Source organism: Mesoplodon mirus (genome assembly GCF_964341445.2).
Source record: "Mesoplodon mirus genome assembly, chromosome: 8".
Classification (NCBI taxonomy): Eukaryota; Metazoa; Chordata; class Mammalia; order Artiodactyla; family Ziphiidae; genus Mesoplodon; species Mesoplodon mirus.
The window spans coordinates 85,978,682-86,002,239 of NC_138984.1; the positions used below are offsets into that span (position 1 = coordinate 85,978,682).

Below are 23,558 nucleotides of genomic sequence, written 5' to 3' on the forward strand. Positions count from 1 at the left end.
TTCTTCAAGACCCTTTCAATTCTTCTGGCTACATACCCAGAGATGGGACTGCTACATGATATGGTAGTTCCATTTTTAATTTTTGGAGGAACTTCCATACTGTTTTCAGTAGAGGTTGTACCATTTTATAATTACTCTAACAGGGCATATAAGGGCTTCATTTCTACACATCTTCACCCACACTTGTTATTTTCTGGTTTTGTGATTGTAGCATAGGCCAATACTTTAGAAGCCATTTTTAGGTTGGCGAGGCCTTACCTAAATTAAACTCTAAATATCAAAGGCCTCTAAGAAAAGTACCTCAAATCCTTATTGAAACTTTATGTTCAATAAAAGACCAGAAACATTTTGATATGACTTTACCTTCTTTGCTCAAAGTTTTTGAATCTGTTGAATATTCCTAGCAGGTCAAGTGCACAACAGCATACTAAAAGATGCATAACCAAAGGAAAAATTTTAAATTATGTTCTCATATCTTGTTTGAAATGCCACCCTTAAGTATCTCCCAGAGAAAGCAATAATATGACTATAGAAAGAGATTATACTTATAGGGTGAATACATAATTTATTTCTTTAACTTTGGTTCCACTACACTGGAATAACTGGGAATTCTCCCAAAGGAACAAGTAGATTAGCAAAGGTAGAAGCTAAGAACTCTCTAAAGTAGTGGCACAATTAGGAGGAAAAGAGACTGAGGTGTGAACTGAATCAGTGGAAGGGCAAACAGGAAAGCCAGGCTCCAGGAGACACAACATGTAGTTGTTTTACCTTGCTCTTCCAGAAGGACTTGCACAGATGAGTTTTCCTCTACTTTTTTTCTGGCTGCTTCTTCTTCTTCTTTTGACCACTGCATGTGATCCCTTTCAAAAAATGAAGATTATAAAACATGCTTTATAATTGAAGAAGGCAGAAAAAGAGTGATAAGGGATACCTCTTTCATTCTAGGTCAAAGGCAAATGACACAAACAAATTCCCAGGCAAATGAATACGTTGTGTCAGATGTTCCTTGTGACAGCGCTGGTGCAACCCTGGAGCGCCTACGGTTCTTCTAACTCTGGGTGTGTTGCAAGCCCCAGCCACCTTCTGGAGATAACTGCTGAAGTGGTGTCCCAGGAGCACCATGGTGCATGTTTACCTGGGTGCTGGTATGGTTTGCTGTGTTTCATTCTAAGGCTAAATTTATTTGCTTTTCTGTTAATTTATGAACAGGGAATTCTTTAATAGTTTTTTCATACTCCTTTTGCACTATTCTTATTAGCTGCCTTAATTTCTGTATATGGATTCATTTATGTTTAAATGATAGACTACTTGATATAGTATATAAGAAGGTCATCTTTCTAAGATCTGGCACTTTCTATAAGTATTTTCAGTTTCAAAATTTACTCTATATGAGAGAATATTATTTCCTGCCACCAAAATATCTTTCTTGGAATAGAAGCAACATCTTTATAGAAAAAAGGTAATTTTTGTTTTGCTTTGTTCTTACAAAGTCTATGTTTCTTTTTTTGCAATAGGTAAAACTATAAGTAGGTGATGTAGTTTCCTGGAATAAACCATTTTTCTTAACAATAAAGAAATCACATACCCAAAATTCAAGTCTGTTGTAGTCGTCTGGGAGTAATGAGTCCCAGCACTAAGGTGGTGGCAATGGGAAACAGAAAGGCAGAGTACAGGGAGAGACACTATGAAAGAAAACTATAGTTATGATCTGGAGATTAACTAGATATTGAAGGGAGAAGAATGAGAGTCAGGAATGATTCCAAGGCATTAAAACTGAGTACTGATGAAAGTGCGGGCAACAGTGACAGAATAAGGAGTTGCTTTGGGTGGAATGATGATGAGCTTGGTACTATTTTAAGTCATGTTTATGCAATCAGATATGAGAGGGTATATTCCAGTGACCTGGCTATAAATACACCACTGAAAGGTGAGAAATTACATTTAAGAAGGATCAAAACTGGTATACTGAAGTTCCCAGGAAAAGTATATGAATAATGTAAAAATCAGAGTTTCACAGATGAAAATTTAACCACTGTTATTTCAAATAAAACCCAATCATTTACAACCCAAATAATCACTAAACAGCTTTATCACTTGCTTTAATGAATGAGATCAGAACAAATTTTTGCTTTGACTTATTTTAATATATGTGAGCAGTCACATATATAACTTGGAGCTGGTAACTACATTTTATATTCTGTACCTATAAATATATAAAGAATATTATTATATGACAGTTATGATGTTAAAGGCAATAAATCACTTATTGAAAAAATAGTATTACTAAGGCTGGGGACAAGTTTCTCATCTATGAATTTCTAAAAAATATAACAAGGAAAATAGAACAGTCCATTTCCCTGTAAAAAAATCAAGCTCTGAGACAAAGAGAGCGTATATGGTTTTCACCCTTACGCATTTGTTTTAAACTGTTAGTTTAACTTGCTTCTTCCTGAGTATTTAATAGATTTAGTTATTTCTTAAATTGCTCTAACTTCCTTATACTGTTTTTTATGTTGCTTCATTTTCTTAACTGCTAGGTGAGGGGGATATTATACCCTTAGCCTCAAGAGAACAGATTTTCCACTATATAGTTACAGAATTCCCATAGAAACCTAAAAAATGTTTCTACTGTATTTATGGGGACTTCCTCCAGACCAGCTGCTTTATGGACGTTCTTATATTAGAAGAGTCTGATTCATGTATATCCAAACCCAACAGACAGCAATAAGAATCATTCAGGTTTATAAGTAACAAATACAATTACAATAGAATTTAAGCATAGAGACACCTAACAAACAAACTGAAAATAATCAGGTATTTAACAACCACCACCACCACCACCACTACTGAAGGAAGAAAATGGTTCATACTGTTTGACTTGCAAATTATACTCTGGGAATTTATTGTAACGAAGCCACTAAAAAAAAACCCCAGAGAAGTTCTGTACAGAGAAGTATCTGTACAACAGTATTTACTGGAATACCAAATATAATAGCAAAAAACTGGAAACAACCTCAGTGATAGGATAATAGAAAAAGTATGGTAACTCAAAGGAATATTATACAGACATTTAAAATGATAGATATGAAGTTTATGCAACAATATGGAGAAGTATATATGAAATAGCATGAGGTTAAAACAACAGATCCCCAAACTGTATATGTATTATAATCACAACTATACAAAATAATATACACACTGGGTGAAATAAAAACAATTATAGTAGAATAGCGGAATTAAGAGTAACTGCCTAAAAATATCCTTAATATTGTAAAGCTGCTTCAACTAGAGATAATCTTTCTAAAAACCATATTTATAAAAAAACTATACTGCATGTTTAAGACATATAACAATGGTCATTAAAACGTTATGCTATCCTTCTTGGGGGAAAACCCAGCAATCTTTATAATAAAAAAGAATATATGTTTTCTTAAAAAAAGAGAATTGAGGGCTTCCCTGGTGGCGCAGTGGTTGAGAGTCCGCCTGCCGATGCAGGGGACACAGGTTCGTGCCCCAGTCTGGGAAGATCCCACATGCTGTGGAGTGGCTGGGCCCGTGAGCCATGGCCGCTGAGCCTGCGCATCCAGAGCCTGTGCTCCGCAACGGGAGAGGCCACAACAGTGAGAGGCCTGCATACCACACACACACACACAAAAAAAAAAAAAAAAAAGAGAGAGAATTGAGAAGAAAATATAAAATATGCTGAATATTTTTCCTGAAAACTTGAATTTGAGAAAAATCTTAAAAATAAAAGATAGGATTTTTAGTATACTACAAAGCTACAGTAATCAAGACAGTATGGTACTGGCACAAAAACAGAAATATAGATCAATGGAACAGGACAGAAAGCCCAGAGATAAACCCATGTACATATGGTCACCTTATCTTTGATAAAGAAGGCAAGAATATACAGTGGAGAAAAGACAGCCTCTTCAATAAGTGGTGCTGGGAAAACTGGACAGGTACATGTAAAAGTATGAAATTAGAACACTCTCTAACACCATACACAAAAATAAACTCAAGGGGCTTCCCTGGTGGCACAGTGGTTGAGAATCTGCCTGCTAATGCAGGGGACACGGGTTCGAGCCCTGGTCTGGGAAGATCCCACATGCTGCGGAGCAACTAGGCCCGTGAGCCATAACTACTGAGCCTGCGCGTCTGGAGCCTGTGCTCCGCAACAAGAGAGGCCACGATAGTGAGAGGCCCGCGCACCGCGATGAAGAGTGGCCCCCGCTTGCCACAACTAGAGAAAGCCCTTGCACAGAAATGAAGACCCAACACAGCATAAATAAATAAATAAATAAATAAATAAATAAATAAATAAATAAATGCCTACCCCCAACATCTTCTTGAAAAAAATAAAATAAAAAAATAAACTCAAAATGGATTAAAGACCTAAATGTAAGGCCAGATACTATCAAACTCTTAGAGGAAAACATAGGCAGAACACTCTATGACATAAATCACAGCAAGATCCTTTTTGACCCACATCCTAGAGCAATGGAAATAAAAACAAAAATAAACAAATGGGACCTAATGAAACTTAAAAGCTTTTGCACAGCAAAGGAAACCATAAACAAGACAAAAAGACAACCCTCAGAATGGGAGAAAATATTTGCAAATGAAGCAACTGACAAAGGATTAATCTCCAAAATTTACAAGCAGCTCATGCAGCTCAATATCAAAAAAACAAACAACCCAATCCAAAAATGGGCAGAAGACCTAAATAGACATTTCTCCAAAGAAGATATACAGATTGCCAACAAACACATGAAAGAATGCTCAACATTATTAATCATTAGAGAAATGCAAATCAAAACTACAATGAGATATCATCTCACACCAGTCAGAATGGCCATCATAAAAAAATCTAGAAACAATAAGTGCTGGAGAGGGTGTGGAGAAAAGTTAACTCTCTTGCACTGTTGGTGGGAATGTAAATTGATACAGCCACTATGGAGAACAGTATGGAGGTTCCTTAAAAAACTAAAAATAGAACTACCATACGACCCAGCAATCCCACTACTGGGCATATACCCTGAGAAAACCATAATTCAAAAAGAGTCATGTACCAAAATGTTCATAGCAGCCCTATTTACAATAGCCCGGAGATGGAAACAACCTAAGTGTCCATCATCGAATGAATGGGTAAAGAAGATGTGGCACATATATACAATGGAATATTACTCAGCCATAAAAAGAAACGAAATTGAGTTATTTGTAGTGAGGTGGATGGACCTAGAGTCTGTCATACAGAGTGAAGTAAGTCAGAAAGAGAAAAACAGATACCGTATGCTAACACATACACATATGGAATCTAAGAAAAAAAAAAAGGTCATGAAGAACCTAGGGGCAAGATGGGAATAAAGACACAGACCTACTAGAGAATGGACTTGAGGATATGGGGAGGGGGAAGGGTAAGCTGTGACAAAGTGAGAGAGTGGCATGGACATATATACATTACCGAACATAAAATAGCTAGCTAGCGGGAAGCAGCCGCATAGCACAGGGAGATCAACTCGGTGCTTTGTGACCACCTAGCATGGTGGGATAGGGAGGGTGGGAGGGAGGGAGACGCAAGAGGGAAGAGATATGGGAACATATGTGTATGTATAACTGATTCACTTTGTTATAAAGCAGAAACTAACACACCATTGTAAAGCAATTATACTCCAATAAAGATGTTAAAAAAAAAAAGAAATTTTCACACCAAGGCTAGTAGAATTAGTTCATAATTTTGGAGTGGCCATGAGTCCTATGACTTCAGTTCATATGTCTGCATGTGTGTGTGATTTCATATTCCTTCTATATGTATAGCACAATTGAATGATGATTCCTTGCTTTAGCTTTAAGTTGATGGCAATAACAGTCTAAATAATCATGCATTTGGTTTGGAAAAGTTAAAACACACACACTCTCTCCCCAATCATTTAGCTTGGGTACTAATGTTTCTGAGGTTCCTACTTACAGAAAACTGCTGAATGTGGTGTCACTTCCTATTATAATTTTTAACAATCCGATATAAACCAAAGTACCCAGTGTAAGTTACACAGATAAAATGTTTTTGTCTTGGTCATTTACTGTGCATGAAAAAGTGTCATTATAGAAGAAAATTTAAAGACAAATTTAACAAGTGTATTAGGTGCCTAGTGAATTAAAAATAAAATATTGTTAGGTAAAAGGAAGAAATAAAGTTTATTAATTTCACCTTAAAACTATTTCAGTAATCTTTAATTCCATAACAAAGTCATTTTATTACATAGTTAAAATTATATTAATAGAAAAAGTTAAAGAGAAGAAGTCTTACCTTTCGTTTAAATATCCTAATCAGTTAACAGTTCTTAATTTTTCAAGTTCCCTTCCTGTATTTGTCGATACACACACACATACAAACACTCTTCTACACAGCTACAAAATATTCATAATTATGGCTTAAAACTGCTGTATAGGACTTGTGATTTGCACCATGACAGAGTACCTAGAAATAGGCTTATCCTTCTGCTATAAACAATAATAAAACTGGATAAAATAGTATATAAAGCAATTGCTTTTAGGCACTGGACTACACTTCAGACAGCACAGGACTGTGATCCTTAAAAGAAGAGAAACGCAAAAGGTCAGCTCCCACACGTACCCTGGCTTTCTGTCTGGGACATGTTCTAGACTGTGCTGCAGAGGTAGAGCCCAAGCAGAGCCTGGCTGACTCACTGAGTGGCAGTTTTGTGAGTTGAGAAGGCAGAAATCAAGGTTCAGCGCTGCTGAGATGGTGAGACTTTGTGCAGCAGAATACTGAACAAGAGGGGGTTGGACAAAGGGGAGGGCCCCTGAAGTCTGCATAGGCAGTGCAGTGCAGTGCTTGAAGAGACTGGAGTTCTGGCTAAGCCAGAATGGAGAGACCTCTCTGGACACTTCAGGCATTCAGTTAAGACCCCAGATATGCCACGCTATAGGAATAAGAAGCACGCTAGAAAAATATCAAAATAATTTCACCTGAACAGAACCTAAAATTAAATCTGACTTGACTAAGATTTGGCAATAACTTAACCACTTGCCAGGAAAAAAACCTCAACACCTTTAAAGGAAGACAACATAATCCAGATTCCACATATCATCCATAATGTCCACCAGATAGTCAAAACTTTTAGCATGTGAAGGAGGAGGATAATATATCACCCTTCAGTAAATATATTTTTAATATTCTATATGACAAAATGGGACGCATGCAAAAAGCTGCACACTGAAGTCTGATGACTGACTTGTAGAAAAGTACTTGTATGATTGTTTGCATTGTGAACTAAATTATATGCTTTTTTCATGGAATGCTATTTTTACTTGAAAGAGCAACTGTAGACAAACTATAGCTATTCAGACTTGAGTATTCGGCATCTTAAAAGTAAACAAAATGAGCCTATCACTTTAAGAAAAGAAAAAGTATTTGCTGTCAAAGATAAATTTTGTGCTTTCAAGCAAAAATTAGGATTTTGGAAAGGTTGTTTCCACCACCATGAGTTGGATAGCTCCCAATACTTAAGAGATTTTTCCTAATGGGAATAATGGTGTATTAACAAATGTGATTTCTGAATATTGTATAATGAAATGTGTAATCTGAATCTACATAAAACAGGGAACTAAACTTTCCAAATTATCCATACATGATGTCATAAAATGATGCATACGTAAAAAAAAAAATTCAAAATATAAGGTGTGGGCTTCCCTGGTGGTGCAGTGGTTAAGAATCTGCCTGCCAATTCAGGGGGCACGGGTTTGAGCCCTGGTCTGGGAAGATCCCACATGCCATGGAGCAACTAAGTCCATGCACCACAACTACTGAGCCTGCGCTCTAGAGCCCATGAGCCACAACTACTGCAGCCTGCACGGCTAGAGCCCGTGCTCCGCAACAAGAGAAGCCACTGCAATGAGAAGTCTGCACACCGCAACGAAGAGTAGTCCCCACTCACCGCAACTAGAGAAAGCCGGGGCACAGCAACGAAGACCCAACGCAGCCAAAAATAAATAAATAAAATAAATAAATTTATTAAAAAAAAAAAGTATAAGGTGTAACAATGGATTGTAATATAGCACAATACCAAAAGTTCATTGATATGGTTTCATATTCCATATTGCAACTAAGAAACTGCTGCTGTTGAGATTTAATGTAGTATCAAGAAAAATATGGGGGGGCTTCCCTGGTGGCGCAGTGGTTAAGAATCCACCTGCCAATGCAGGGGACACAGGTTCGGGCCCTGGTCCGGGAAGATCCCACGTGCCGTGGGGCAACTAAGTCCATGCGCCACAACTACTTAGCCTGCGCTCTAGAGCCTGTGAACCACAACTAGTGAAGCAAGCAGGCGCACCTAGAGCCAGTGCTCTGCAACAAGAGAAGCCACCACAATTAGACCCCCGCGCACCACAATGAAGAGTAGCCCCTGCTTGCCGCAGTTAGAGAAAGCCCGTGTGCAGCAACAAAGACCCAACACAGCCATAAACAAACAAACAAACAAATAAATAAATATTTTTTAAAAAGGAAAGAAAAATATGGGGAATTCCAGGTGGTCCAGTGGTTAGGACTCCTGTGCTTTCACTGAGGGCCAGGGTTCAACCCCGGGTCAGGGAACTAAGATCCCACAAGATGTGGGGCACAGCTAAAAAAAAATAGAAAAATATCTAAAATTATCTTAAGACGCTATTAGAAAACTCCTCTCTTTTACCAGTATATATCTGTGTGAGGCCAAATTTCCTTCATATAATTCAACCTAAACAACATTACACAAAAGATTAAACGAAGAAGCACATATGAGAATCCAGCTTTTTCCATTAAGCCAGACATTAAAGAGACTTACAAACATTTAAAACAATGCACTCCTTGCACTATATTTTTTGGGAGCAAATAGATATTTTCATGAAAATATGTAATTTATGTTAACTTGTAATGAGTTTATTATTGTTGTTTTAAAATGAATTAATATTTTAATGTTCAGTTTCAATCTCTAATATGGAACATATCAATAGATATAATCCACATAAATAAAAGGTCTTTGGGGTCCTCAATGATTTAACAGTGTACAGGGGTCCTAAGACCAAAATGTTTGAAACTATTGATCTAAAATAACATACAAAAAATAATCAAAAGATGTATAGCCAAAAAGCCAGTAGAGAAAAATAAAAGAACAGATGAGACAAAAAATAAACAGAAATATAACCAGATTGTATTAACTTACACTGCTACCAGGATACGGTGTTATCTTAAATTTCTCTCTCTCTCTTTTTCTTTCTTTTTTGGTGTTATTTTAGTAGCTCTAAAAAGGTACCAAATTGTTTTGATCTGTATTTCTTTTACTGTTGTATATTTTCCCATATGTTCACATGTACTTCCTTCTGGGTCAATCTTTTATGTCTGTTGCCTATTTATCCATATAACAAAAGGTTTTCATGCTTTTCTAACAATATAACAAATATTCAAATGTTAACCTTGATGTATGGCAGTGGAAAGTAATTTATATTTTCTATGTCTCTTAGTTTTTGTATTAGTAAAATAAATGTAATAGTTCTCAAAACAGTGTACAACTAAGACTATGTACTTTGAAATTATAATTATCCTATTTTATCAAATCTAAGATACCATTATTTTCTGTACAAGTAAGAAAGAAAAAATCACTTCCAATTACAATTGTAAGATGCCATCAATTTTAAGAAATGCCATGACTTCACAGAGCTGTTAATCGGTAAAAAAAATGTCTCAGATGGATAAAATATAGCTGTTATAGGTAAATCAGAGAATAATTGAACTAACTTCAATTAAATCTTTTCTACTATTGACACTAATTTACATTTCTGAGTCCTGGCTTTCCACTTATCTTTTTTGGCCGTAATAAATATTTCAGTTGATTATTTTTATTAGTAAATCATTTTCTTACTTAGGAATGAATGACATACAAAAGACACACAGAAAGAACCAATGCCTTCCCACTTCTGCATACAAGGGATAGAGGTCACAGCTGCTGGAAAAAAAACAATATTTACTTCTCTCATTAGACATTTATTGACAACCTGTATCTATTAGGCACTGGGCTGTGAACTGGGGACATGAAAATGAAGAAGATTTGGTAGAACTCAAAACTGTTAGGAAGATGAGGAAGATTAGTATTATGATGAGCATAATACTAATGCTTATAAAATACGAAGTTTCATCTCTACCCTACTTCTTATCCCCATGTCCATCCCTGAGATAAAGTGTTATCAGTATGATGTGGACCTTTCCAGACATTTCTGTGTATATAAAAACAAAGATATGTATATACTGTAGCACACGTATAGAAATTCCTTAATAAAAATGAGGCCATACTAGAGATACTTTTCTGCAACTTGCTCTTTTTGTTTAATGACATACCATAGCCATCCCTTGATATCAATACACATGGATCTCTCTTATTTTTATTAACTGCTACATTGTTTTCCAATGTATGGATGTAACCATATTTTTTAATGGCTTTATTGAGGTATAACTGACATACAGCACATAGTTAAAGTATATGATTTGATACATTTTGACAAATGTAATATGCATGGAAACGTCACCACAACCAAGTTAATGAATATATCCATTACTCTCAAGTTTTCTGGTGCACCTTTGTAATCCCTTCCTTCCACCCCTCTGCTTCTCGCCACACCCCCCTCCTGCTTCACTAACAACCACTGATCTGTTGTCGGCCTCTAGATTAGTTTGCATTTTCTAGTACAGTAAAAGTAAAGTACATACTCTTTATTTCTAGCTTCTTTCACTCAGCATAATTATTTTGAAATTCATTCATGTTGTTGTGTGTATCAATAGTTTCATTCCTTTTTTATTAGTAGTGTCCATTATATAGATATACCACAATTGGTTTATCCATTTACTTGTTGGACATTTGGGTTGTTGCCAAATTTGGCTATTACACATAAAGTTGCTATGAACAATCATGCACAAGTCTTTGTATGCTTTCTTTTCTCTTGGATAAATATCTAGGAATGGAATGGCTGAACCATATAGAGGTTGTATGTTTAATTTTTTAGGAAACTGCCAAGCTGTTTTCCAAAGTGGTTACACCATTTTACATTCCCACCAGCAGTGTATGAAAATTCCAGTTCCTCTGCATCTTCACCAACAGTATTGGTACAATATTTTGAATTTTAGCTATTCTAATAAATGTTTGGTAGTATTTCATTGTGACTTTAATTTGCACTTCCCTCATGACTACTGATGTTTGAGCATCTTTTCATATGCTTGTTATCTGTGTATCTTCTTCAGTGAAGTGTCTGTTCAATATTTTGCCCATTTTTATTGGGTTGTTTGTTTAACGAATTTTGAGAGCTTTTTATATATTCTGATTTTATTCTGTCTTTTATCAGTCATAAAAATAAACAAACTATTGATATATGCAACAACATGCATAAACCTAAAAATAATGATCCTTAGTAAAAGAGGCCAGAAAAAAAGAGAGTATAGGGCTTCCCTGGTGGCGCAATGGTTGGGAGTCCACCTGCTGATGCAGGGGACACGGGTTCGTGCCCCGGTCCAGAAGATTCCACATGCCGCGGAGCGGCTGGGCCCATGGGCCATGGCCGCTGGGCCTGCGCATCCGGAGCCTGTGCTCCGCAACGGGAGAGGCCGCAGTGGTGAGAGGCCCACGTACTGTTAAAAAAAAAAAAAAAAAAAAAAAAAGAGTATATATTGTGATTTCCTTTACATAAAATATTGGAAAATGCAAACTAATCCATTGTGCATGCTATGTTCTTTCTCCCCTCCTTCCTTCTTTCCTCTCTGGTTTGTTGGCAGATAAATTCTCTTGACACCAAACCTTACTCAGGTTTATCTTCCTCTGCAAGCTTAGTTTGAAGGCTGGGTATTATGTATCCTCTGCACTTTTCTGTAATCTGAGGGTGTCAGAGGTGGGGGAGAAGGGGGAACTCCACTGGGTAGTTGGCAGCCTTTATTTTATGAGGGTCTGGGTCTGCGATGTTGTTTTTTTTTTTTTTTTGGAGATTTATTAAGTCCTATCTATGCTAGGTTTCACTTATCTAGTTAGGATGTGTCCTATTCCTAAGGGGGTTTCCCTTGGGCTTTGGATAGTTTCAATTCAGCATGGAACTCTGGAAAATGGTGAGTCCCATGATTTTCCCTGCTCTACTAAGACCTCAAATTCTTCTGTGATAGGTAAGAACATTTATTTTCAAGGGCTCTTTCTCAACATTTGCCAGGGCTGCCTAATGAGTATTAGCAATGATTTGTCAGCTGACCTTTCCCTAGTACTGCTTCTGAAGGATAAAGATAGGGTTAGGAGCCACTCTGAGCCACACATGAATCTATAGTTTCTTTCCTTGGTCACTAATTGTCTATGTATGAACAGTATGAACTCATGTAGTTGCTGTTGGCATAGTTTTTGCTTGCTTTTACTACTTCTTATTCATTTTGTTGGAGGAGGAATACTTTGTTTTTCAGATTCATTCCATCTTCTTTACCTGGAGGACTCAAGCTTATTAGTGAAACAGACTAGAGCTCCTTTAGAGCAGTGATCATCTGCTGTTCCTCTCGAGTACTGCTCTGAACCTAGCCCAGTGATGGGTACATGTCAATATAACAAAAATGCTAAGGAGGGCTTCCCTGGTGGCGCAGTGGTTGAGAGTCCGCCTGCCGATGCAGGGGACACGGGTTCGGGCCCCGGTCCGGGAAGATCCCACATGCCGCGGAGCAGCTGGGCCCGTGAGCCATGGCCGCTGAGCCTGCGCATCCGGAACCTGTGCTCCGCGATGGGAGAGGCCACAACAGTGAGAGGCCCGCGTACCGCAAAAAAAAAAAAAAAAAAAAGCTGAGGAAAAAAGATATCATTTCATGTTCTATAATGGTTAACTCTAGGTGTCCTGAACAACAGAGCCTGATTAATTCTCCTAAAATACTTCTTTTGTCACACCATTTACCCAGTTTCAAAATGTGAAACCTCTCTTCCAAGTGGGCTGGTCTATTTGCTTGCTTTTGTACAGGAAATATACCTCATGTACAATGCAGATCTTTGCTCATGCTCATGTCTAGAACAAAATGGTTTTCACTATTTAAATCCTCCTCATCCTTCTGAGCCCAGGTTAAATCCTACCTACTCTATGAAATCTTACTGACTTTCTTACATCCCCATCTCAAAAATCTCTTCCTATTCTGAAGACTATTCCTATGGTCTTCACTGTCTTCACTGTATGACCCTGCATAGTCCTCTATACTGTTTATTTATTCATTGGTATATATCTCAACTCTCCATCTTATAATAATAACAAGAATGATGCCTTTTAGGGAGCTTACTACTACTAAGTGTTTTACATATTTATTTCCTTTAATACTCATAACACCTCATGAAAAAAACTTGCTCAAATTCCTACAGCTGGAAAGGGGTAGAGTCAGGGCTTAAATTCAGATTTTTTGGGTTCTGAAGCCCATGTTTAGCTATGATATTTTTAAATTTTATTTTTTATTTATTTAATTTTATTTTTTATAGCTACGATATTAACTCTCAGTCCAGCTGTAAATTTCGAGTAGACATGAACTGGACCTCCTATTTCTCTACATTGATTCACTTATTCAAACAAACTTATTGGGTGCCTATGATATAGAGAATATAGCAATGAAACAGATATAAGCTAAGTTCTTCTCTGAAGAGTCATACAATCTAATAATGAAGATAAAACAGATACATAAGTAACTAAAGTACATGTTAGGAAATGGTAATAATAATAATACAGCTAATTCTTATGTGTTGCTTATTTAACATGTATATACAATTTATATAATAATATATATATACACTAATTCAATCCTTACAACAACTCTATGAGGTTAATATTACTATTATTATCCCATTTTAGAGATGAGGAAACTGAGGCACAGAGAGATTAAGTAACTTCCTAAAGTTAGACATGTAGACTGCCTCTTTTAACATCTAGATTGCCTCTCATGACAAATTATTGCATAAAGAAAATTCAGACTATATAGTAAGAAAGAATTCTTGATACCTGAACTCTATTGGGATACTGGAAACAGTCAACTATTTAAATGGGTTATGTAATAGAAAGTCATGTTACAGGATATAGGTCTTACCTTGGATCTAGAGAATCACTTAGCTCAGTGTTTTTAAACTAAAGGTCATGACACTTTTAGTGAGTCATGAAATCAATTTAGTTAGCCCATCTACATTTAAAAAGAGAAATAAACAAAAATGGAGCAGAAAAGAACAAATGGAAACTATGAGTGCATGTCTTACATGGTAAAACTGCATAGGAAACTTCTGTTCCTGTTTCATATATGTGTATGTGTTATACATACAGGTACTGTTCCATGATGTAAACTATTCTCCTTACTGTGGGTCTTGCCAAAAAGCTTGAAAGCTGCTGGCCTAGCTGATTTAGTTGTATGATAATACAAGTGCTTACTGCTTCCTTATAAATTTCAGGGATTCCCTGAAAAGTTCCTATACACTTAAACCAGGAGCAGCATGGAATAAGGAATGATTTTTCCAAGTAACTGTGTAATTTGCTCAATACAGACAGATGTCTGGGCCATGTCTCATAAGCACTCTGAATATAGTTTCATGTCAGTGCCCCCCAAACTGATAAATGTAGTAAGTATAACTAAAAGTCTCTAAGTGGAATACAAAATGATTTAGTCACTGTGGAAAAGTTTGGCGGTTCTGCAAAAAGTTAAATGTAGAATTACCACACGACCCCACAGTTCCACTCCTAGGTAACTCAAACAAGTACATGTACACACATGTTCACAGCAGCTCTGTTCACAAGAGCCAAAAGGTGGAAATAGCTTAAATGTCCATCAGTGAATGAGTGGATAAACCAACTGTGGTATATACACACAATGGAATACTATTCTGTCATAAAAAGGAATCAAGTACTGATACATGCTACAATATGGATGGATCTCCAAGACTTTATGCTAAGGGAAAGAAGCCAGACACAGAAGATCACATATTGTATAATCTCATTTACACGAAATATGCAGAAGAGGTAATTCTCTAGAGACAAACACAGATTGGTGGTTGCCAGGGGCTGGGAACTGTAGCATGAGTGTAAGAGGCCTAATGGATAAGGGATTTTACTTTAGAGTTATGGAAATGTTTTGGAATGATGCTGGTTGCACAAAATCGTGAATGTAATTAATGCCACTGAACTGTTCACCTAAAATGGTTAATTTTATGTTACGTGAAATTCACTTAACTAAACTATTAAGAATTAAGAGCCTATAGGCAGACGTAAATACTAGTAATATCCAGAATCTGGAGGGCAAATATTACTCAGGATATAGAAACTGAAGAAAAAGGGTATTTTTATTTTTTCTCAAAAAAATTTTAACAAGAGGTTCATGTATAGAGTAAATAGTTCTTATTTAACTAGACTAGAGGCTAAAGGGAAAAATGAACTGTACACAATTCTGATCAACATCTCTGAGAGAAAACTGACATGTACTTGTTAAGAAACTTCTTAAAAATCAAAATTCAGCATGAGGAGACATTATTCTTAAATATAAAGGAGGAAATAAGGAAGGAAGTGAGAACTTTTAGACAGAACTTTGGACTTGAAGTAAGGAGAAAGTAAACCAGTCTTCTGGTTTTCAGTTTAATTTACTTATCTTCTCTTCAAGCAAAAAAATGGGACCTGGGGTGGGGGACGTGGGGAGGTGATGTGAAGCAACTACTTTCCTCTTCCCTTGGAGAAAATTATTATTTTTTTATTATTACAGTATGTATCTGCTTTGGAGAGAGTTCACTAGAGGTATCCTGCACAGGCAGGGTAACTTCTTTGGGGGTATGCTATGGAGGAGGATGGCTGTAGAGATCAGATCAAGGTTTCTCAAACTGTGGTCAGCTGAACCCTAAAGGTCCTCTAGGCTGCTAGAGGGAGGGAGGGATGTGAGAGGAAAAGGGAAGTGGAGCTGTCGATGCCCCAAGCCTCTATGACCACTTCACTTCACTCAGAGTAGGTTTGTTTTTACCTTTTAAATATTGGGATTCTATGTTAAGCGTTCACTTGGAAAAAAAATTCTGCTAAAGTTTGAAACAATTGGACTGCATCAAGGATTCCTAAACCTGGTAGCTCAACAGAATTACTAAAAGAACTTTTTCAAATTACAAATTCCTGGGCCATACCTCAAGGGATTCTTGTGCAGCAGCCCTAAGCTAGACCACAGTATTTGAGAGGCACTGAACCAGATGACCCTTGCTTCCCTGAGAGCCTATGACAAAACAGAACTTAAATGGGCAGGCAGGAATCCTGGGCAAAAAAGCTAGTGATAGCAAATGGAAAAAGAGATGTAGACAACTAAATCACTAGAGTCTACTGACAAAAAACAAAAACAAAACAAAAAAACTGGCAAATGAGGAGCTTGCCTAGGACCAGAAGTTCCTCTGGAGGTTTAACTGTTTGACAATTATCTCACAGCCTATTATAACTGTCCAAATTGGTGATGATAGTCAAAATGGTTTAACTTAGCAACTGTCCAAGAAAGTATTATGTCGGCCACACATGTAATTTAAAATTTTCTCGTAGCCATGATAAAAAAAAGTGAAAAGAAAGGAAATTAATTTTAATAATATACTGTAATTCAACATATCCAAAATAATATCATTTTAACATTTATTGAATAATTAAGTACAAAAATTATTAATGATATACTTTACCTTTTACTTGTATTAAGTCTTCAAAATGTTACAGCACATCTCAATTCAGACTAACCAGGTTTCAAGTGCTCAAAAACCATATGTGGGTAGTGGCCACCATATTGTATAGTGCAGGACTAATTAATAAAAAGTCAATCTATTTCCTTTTAAAATTGATATTCTGTTGCAATATAAACACAGAAAGTCTATGAATTACTTTCCCAGCCCTAGAGGTCCTGCTCCCAAGGCTAGTCAGATAACAATCTTATCTGCAGATATTATACCCAACCTCACATCTTCAGCCCTGACTGCTCTCTCTTCCTAGCAGTGGAGTCTATGTTCTGGACATTTTTCTCAGGATGTCCCTCTCTCAAAACCTATTCAAAATATCTAAAATTAAATGCACCATCTTTATTCCAAAATAAAAAATCAATTTACCTCTTATTTTGTCAAATTCCTATATCTGTTATGAGCACTCATATACAAGTCCTTATGTGGACGTATGTTTTCATTTATTCTGGTAAATACCTAGGAGTGGGTGGAATTGCTGTGTCATATGGTAAGTGTATATTTAACTTTATAAGAAACCACCTGTTTGACATAGAGAACAAACCAGTGGTTACCGGGGTAAGAGAGAAGAGGGAGGGGCAATATAGGGGTAGGGAATTCAGAGGTACAAACTATTATGTATAAAATAAGCTACAAGGATGAGAATATAGCCAATATTTTATAACTATAAATGGAGTATAACCTTTAAAAATTGTGAATCACTATATTTTATACCTGTAACTTATATAATATTGTACATCAACTACACTTCAATTTAAAAAAAGATAAACCACCCGTTTTTCTTCTATTATATTTTTTAAAAAATCAATTTACCTCTTGATTTTTCTATTTATTTATTTTTTTTGCACCTTAAAAATTTTTTATTTATTTATTTATTTATTTATTTATGGCTGTGTTGGGTCTTCGTTTCTGTGCGAGGGCTTTCTCTAGTTGTGGCAAGCGGGGGCCACTCTTCATCGCGGTGCGTGGGCCTCTCACTATCGCGGCCTCTCTTGTTGCGGAGCACAGGCTCCAGACGCGCAGGCTCAGTAGTTATGGCTCACGGGCCTAGTTGCTCCGCGGCATGTGGGATCCTCCCAGACCAGGGCTCAAACCCGTGTCCCCTGCATTAGCAGGCAGATTCTCAACCACTGCGCCACCAGGGAAGCCCCGATTTTTCTATTTCTATTAGTCATCTAAGATCAAACCTTCAGAGTCAAATGTTTCCTTTTCCTTTATTCTACAGAAGCACCAAGTTCTATTTTTTCTTCCCTTACAATCTCTCTCTTATTTGCCCTCTTCTGCTTCTAGTTCTACCTGCTGATCTATCCTTATACTGTTATCCAAATACTTATACTTAATATACCATGTATAATGAATGCCATTTCTCTTTAGTGGCTCTGTAATACCTTTCACTTTAGGTGTGAATTTAAGACCACACACAATCTTGCTCCTACCCCACACCTGGCCTATTACCATTCCAACCTTATCATTTACCAATCTCCTAGAAGAGCCTTTATTTTAGGCAAACTATCCTGTTCTCCTGAATATGCCTTATACTTCCTCATCTAGGTGGATACGACTATCTACCCACCTAGAATGCCCTTACTCCAGCTTTACCTATCTATTATTCCACAAATATTTATGTGTCAGGCACCATACTGGGTACTGGAGAAAGAATAAATATCTCAGTTTCCCCACTTAAACCTTCCTTTATATGCCAATTATAACTCAATAAAGCTGAAAAAAAAATCTTCCTGACTATGCCAAAATAGAAGTGATTCTCCATTGTTGAGTTGTTCTTATACAGACCTATGCCTTATAAGAACACTCTGGGCCCTTACAATTTGCTGCCTTGTATTTCTAATTATCAGTTTTTCCTATAAATACCCATCTATCTTCACAAATAGAGGGTGGATTTCCTAAAAGCATGAATTAAGGTCAAACCAATGTGTTCTCCCTGGTGCTCAGTAAGCAGCAGGTACTGAGTACACATTTGCTGATTGATAAGTACTTGTAAAAGAGGCAAGTGGAGGGCTCTACCTAGAAAAGCAGCCCCCTCAGTGATATGCTGCCAAATCAGGATCAGAGGTGAGCAGGGAGGGCCTGCAAGAACCCAAAGCTGAGGAAAGCACTTGGGAAACTTCACTTTTCTAATTCTCTTTGCAAAGAAATTCAGAATTGGCAACATCTAAGTTGGGATCAGTTACCCTTGCTTTTTAACTTCAACAACATAAGTGCTCAATTTAAAAAATCCTTTTCTGGCACTAAATGAAAATAATAACACTGGTGATGCTTAATGTACATACATTATATCACACCTAAAAAGATAACTTACCACATGTTGTGTTCAAAAACTTTGGCTGGATCAGTTAAAATCCTTGATCCCAGAGGGGCCACTGGGTGATAACTACTTTGGTATCTGTGAGGCACTTTTCTTATCCTTAGACAAGAAAAATAATTTCTCCAAATCACATTCATCCTAATCAGTACCTGGAAAGTTACAAACAGTTAATTAGTCAATATGGATTAAACACTATATTATTTATCTAAGAGCCAAAAACTGGCCTAAAAGGTTTACAAGCTGAGAAAGGACATGAAAACTAAAAAATTTGAAATGAAAGATGGGCATGGTAGCTTCTTTCCTGAAGTATTTTTCAGGTCAAGAGAAGGGAAAAGAATATTTGGAGTGTACAACATTGCCTGGCATTCTTTATAAGTCACAGCCTTGACCAACTTGGCTTTGTTTGGTATTTGCTTATATAATTTTTAGCACATGGCCAAAGCATGTAAGCCCAGAATCTGGATTTTGTATACTAAAATGTTTTTTAAGTGATTTTATTATTTTGTTTTGGGAATTCTACGCAAATGTATTTCTAGGGAATATTTGATGACCACTAGACCAAAAACCCAAGTATAGGAGCAGAATAAGAGAACAAATTTTTAAAATCTCATTCCCTGGGCTGGGCTGAATAATATGAATATTGGTAAAATAAATAAGTAAATACTATATTAAGATATGATCCCAACAATTCTTAATTCTAACAACCCTGTATACATACATTTTAAAGAATAATCAGTAATGCATTTGCAAAACAGATTTCCCTGTACAAAACACATGCTTAAATCCCAGCTCAAGAGGAGAATCATCATTTGATTAGCCAAATCTATCTCCATTTCTGGAGAATAACTTAAACATTTAAAGAGTATGTTATTTTAATTATGTACTGGCATATATGTCGGCTTAAAATCTTCATGGAAAAGTATCAAAAATAAGCTCTAAAGAGCTTATTTTTTCCAATAAGAATCCATTGTAATACCGCTTGGCATTTCACCCCCACTCAGTTGTTAATCGCAACATTCAGCCTAACGCTGTAAGCTGTCAGGTAGAAACAGATGCTAAAAGGTGTGTATAGATAATATGCATCAGAGACTATCGCAGGTGCTACCAGGCATAAAAATGACATGTATTGTACACCCTTTACCATCTTACTGAAAGCCAATAGGTTTTAAGACTATGAATTCCAAAACAAACTGCAGAATGTCAAAAACATCTCATTGTGCTTTTAAACATAAAATTCAAGATTTTCCTTTTGGGAAAAAAAGGTTTAGTTATACACACCAAAAAGACTGCAATGATTCCATTCAAATGTGACTAACAGTGATGAGAAATGAAACATTCAATAGCTAGTGCAGATCTCCCGTTTCTTATTTGTTTTTCCTTCTCCACTAAATGCAAGCTCTTTGGTGGAGGCAAATGAAATCAAATGCTCTGCCTACCACTACCTTTCCTCTGACGTGCCTTTGTTCTTTTCTCCTGTCACTGTTCCACATAAGACTAACAAAACCCTACCAGCACAATTATTTTTAGAACTCTCTTTCTGCACTGAACATTATTCATAAAATCTTCCGTATGCTGAAGAGTAGAAATGGATTACACCTAGAAAAAGAGGCAATTCATGCTCAAAAGTATGAAATGATGTAAATGTTTTCCACCCAGGAAAGCCAAATCAAAATGAAATTTCAATCCTTCAGATAATCACGTGATACTTATCTATATCTATCTATATATAGAAGAGGAAGAGAAGGGAAAAAAGGATGTTTCTCTCACTATAAACGACCAAGAACATCTATAGACAGCTGGAGACAAAAAGGCATAGCCAGATTGGATATTAGGCAATTCAGGAAAACGTCAGAGAAGTGTGTGCCTTGCAGACTGCTGGCCCATAGAAAAACATGGTATAGCCAGGGTCTAAACATGTGGCAATTTGTCCAGCTTAGGCAGCTTTTTCTAATTAACCACACAAACATCTTTATTTCATTTATGTTTTTATCTACAACAGCCTTGCAATGCTCTTTATCTTTTTATTATATAAATATATAGTAAACTATTTAATAAATATAATAGAGATACATAATAAAACTACTTAACATAAACGCTTTCTCAACTAAATCGCAAACTTCTAAGGGCAGCACCAAGCTGCTTGTGAATTAATTGTTTGACTGACTACACAAAAATGGTACTTGTCTGACATAAATTTAATTGGAAGGAAGTTACTTCATATTTCCCAAGGTAGCTCCTTAGATCCCTGCAGTGTGGAAGAAGGAAGTGACCGAAGAGTTGACACTGTACAGGCAGCTATCCAGTTATAGTCACTGCAATGATTAATAAATATGTGCTTTATGTTATTACTATCATGTTAGCTTAATGTTTACTAGGTCATGGTTCCATTTTGTGATGAGAAAAAAAGAGAAGGGCAGGGTCAGCTCCCAAAAGAATTCTGGTAGAGAAAATTGGTTTCTACCACCAGAGAGTCCCGCTCTCTTTATGTACCCTCTATTAACTAACTCTCTTTTGGCATATGCTAATTTGTTTTTGTTGGGTTTTTTTCTGGAGTGCAAAGTTTATTTAAAACATCTTTATTGGAGTATAATTGCTTTACAATGGTGTGCTGGTTTCTGCTTTATAACCAAGTGAATCAGCTATACATATACATATATCCCCATATCTCCTCCCTCTTGCGTCTCTCTCCCACCCTCCCTATCCCACCCCTCTAGGTGGTCACAAAGCACCGAGTTGATCTCCCTGTGCTATGTGGCTGTTTCCCACTAGCTATCTATTTTACATTTGGTAGTGTATATATGTCCATGCCACTCTCTCACTTCATCCCAGCTTACCCTTCCCCCTCCCCGTGTCCTCAAGTCCATTCTCTGCATCTGCGTCTTTATTCCAGTCCTGCTGCTAGGTTCTTCAGAACCTTTTTTTTTTTTTTTTAGATTCCATATATATGTGTTAGCATACGGTATTTGTTTTTCTCTTTCTGACTTACTTCACTCTGTATGACAGACTCTAGATCCATCCACCTCACTAAAAATAACTCAATTTCGTTTCTTTTTATGGCTGAGTAATATTCCATTGTATATATGTGCCACATCTTCTTTATCTATTCATCTGTCGATGGACACTTAGGTTGCTTCCATGTCCTGGCTATTGTAAATAGAGCTGCAATGAACATTTTGGTACATGACTCTTTTTGAATTCCTGGTTTTCTCAGGGTATATGCCCAGTAGTGGGATTGCTGGGTCATATGGTAATTCTATTTTTAGTTTTTTAAGGAACCTCCATAGTGGCTGTATCAGTTTACATTCCCACCAACAGTGCAAGAGGGTTCCCTTTTCTCCACACCCTCACCAGCATTTATTGTTTCTAGATTTTTTGGTGATGGCCATTCTGACCGGTGTGAGGTGATACCTCACTGTAGTTTTGATTTGCGTTTCTCTAATGATTAGTGATGTTGAGCATCCTTTCATGTGTTTGTTGGCAATCTGTATATCTTCTTTGGAGAAATGTCTATTTAGGTCTTTGGCATACCCTAATTTGAATACAAGTTTAACTAAGATATTATTTGCATAATGAAACTGTATGGATAAGTAGTACTTTTATTTGAAATAACATGAAGAAGCATAGCTAAAAATATTCTATTCACCCAAAAGAAGGCAGGAAAGGAAGAAGGAGAAACTAAAGATCAGATGGAACAATTAGAAAACAAATACCAAGGGCTTCCCTGGTGGCGCAGTGGTTGAGAGTCCGCCTGCCGATGCAGGGGACACGGGTTCGTGCCCCGGTCCGGGAGGATCCCATATGCCGTGGAGCGGCTGGGCCCGTGAGCCATGGCCGCTGAGCCTGAGCATCCGGAGCCTGTGCTCCGCAACGGGAGAGGCCACAGCAGTGAGAGGCCCGCGTACGGCAAAAAAAAAAAAAAGAAAAAGAAAACAAATACCAAGATGACATATTTAAATCCAACCATATCAGTAATTACATTAAGTGTAAATGGATTCCAGTTAAAAGACACAGGTTGTTAATTTGTATGAAAAAGCAATACTCAACCATATACAGGTCTCCCCGACTATCCAAAAGTGGAGGATTCCTGTGAAACCTTTTGTAAGCCAAAATGGCGTAAAGCAAAAAAGCAATTACCTTAGGACACATCTTGTTAATAGATGCACAAAATAAATCAAGATAAAACACAGATGCTCAAAGCTATGGCGGCTTAATGCTGGGATGCTGAGTGTAGTTCCCAGGGAAGGAGCTTGGAGGTGCCGCTCTTGAGGCTCAGGGTTTGCACCGCCTCTGTAACAGCTCACTGCAAAACAAACACTGAAAGCTATTTTCGGTTTTCACCTTTTTTTCGTAAAAGTGAAAATCGTCTTCAGATTTCTTTCATTTAGCAACAACAGGTACCAATGTAGGTCTTTTATCAAAGTGAAGGAGGTAAAGCAAACTTTCAAAAAGCAGGGCATACCTGTATTGTCTATAAGAGAAGCACT

At 36.9% G+C, this 23,558-nt stretch overlaps 1 protein-coding gene across 1 annotated transcript in view; it reads right to left on the reverse strand.

Annotated features, from left to right (window-relative positions):
* METTL8 (methyltransferase 8, tRNA N3-cytidine) overlaps positions 1-23,558 on the reverse strand; it is an 89,313-nt gene that overhangs the window by 33,197 nt on the left and 32,558 nt on the right. Inside the window, exons 2-3 of the mRNA XM_082631549.1 lie at positions 19,069-19,223; positions 769-860 (exon numbers count right to left, since the gene is read on the reverse strand). Of these exons, the coding sequence (XP_082487675.1) occupies positions 769-860; positions 19,069-19,211 (235 nt within the window). The 5' untranslated portion in view covers positions 19,212-19,223. The remainder of the gene's footprint in view (positions 1-768; positions 861-19,068; positions 19,224-23,558) is intronic.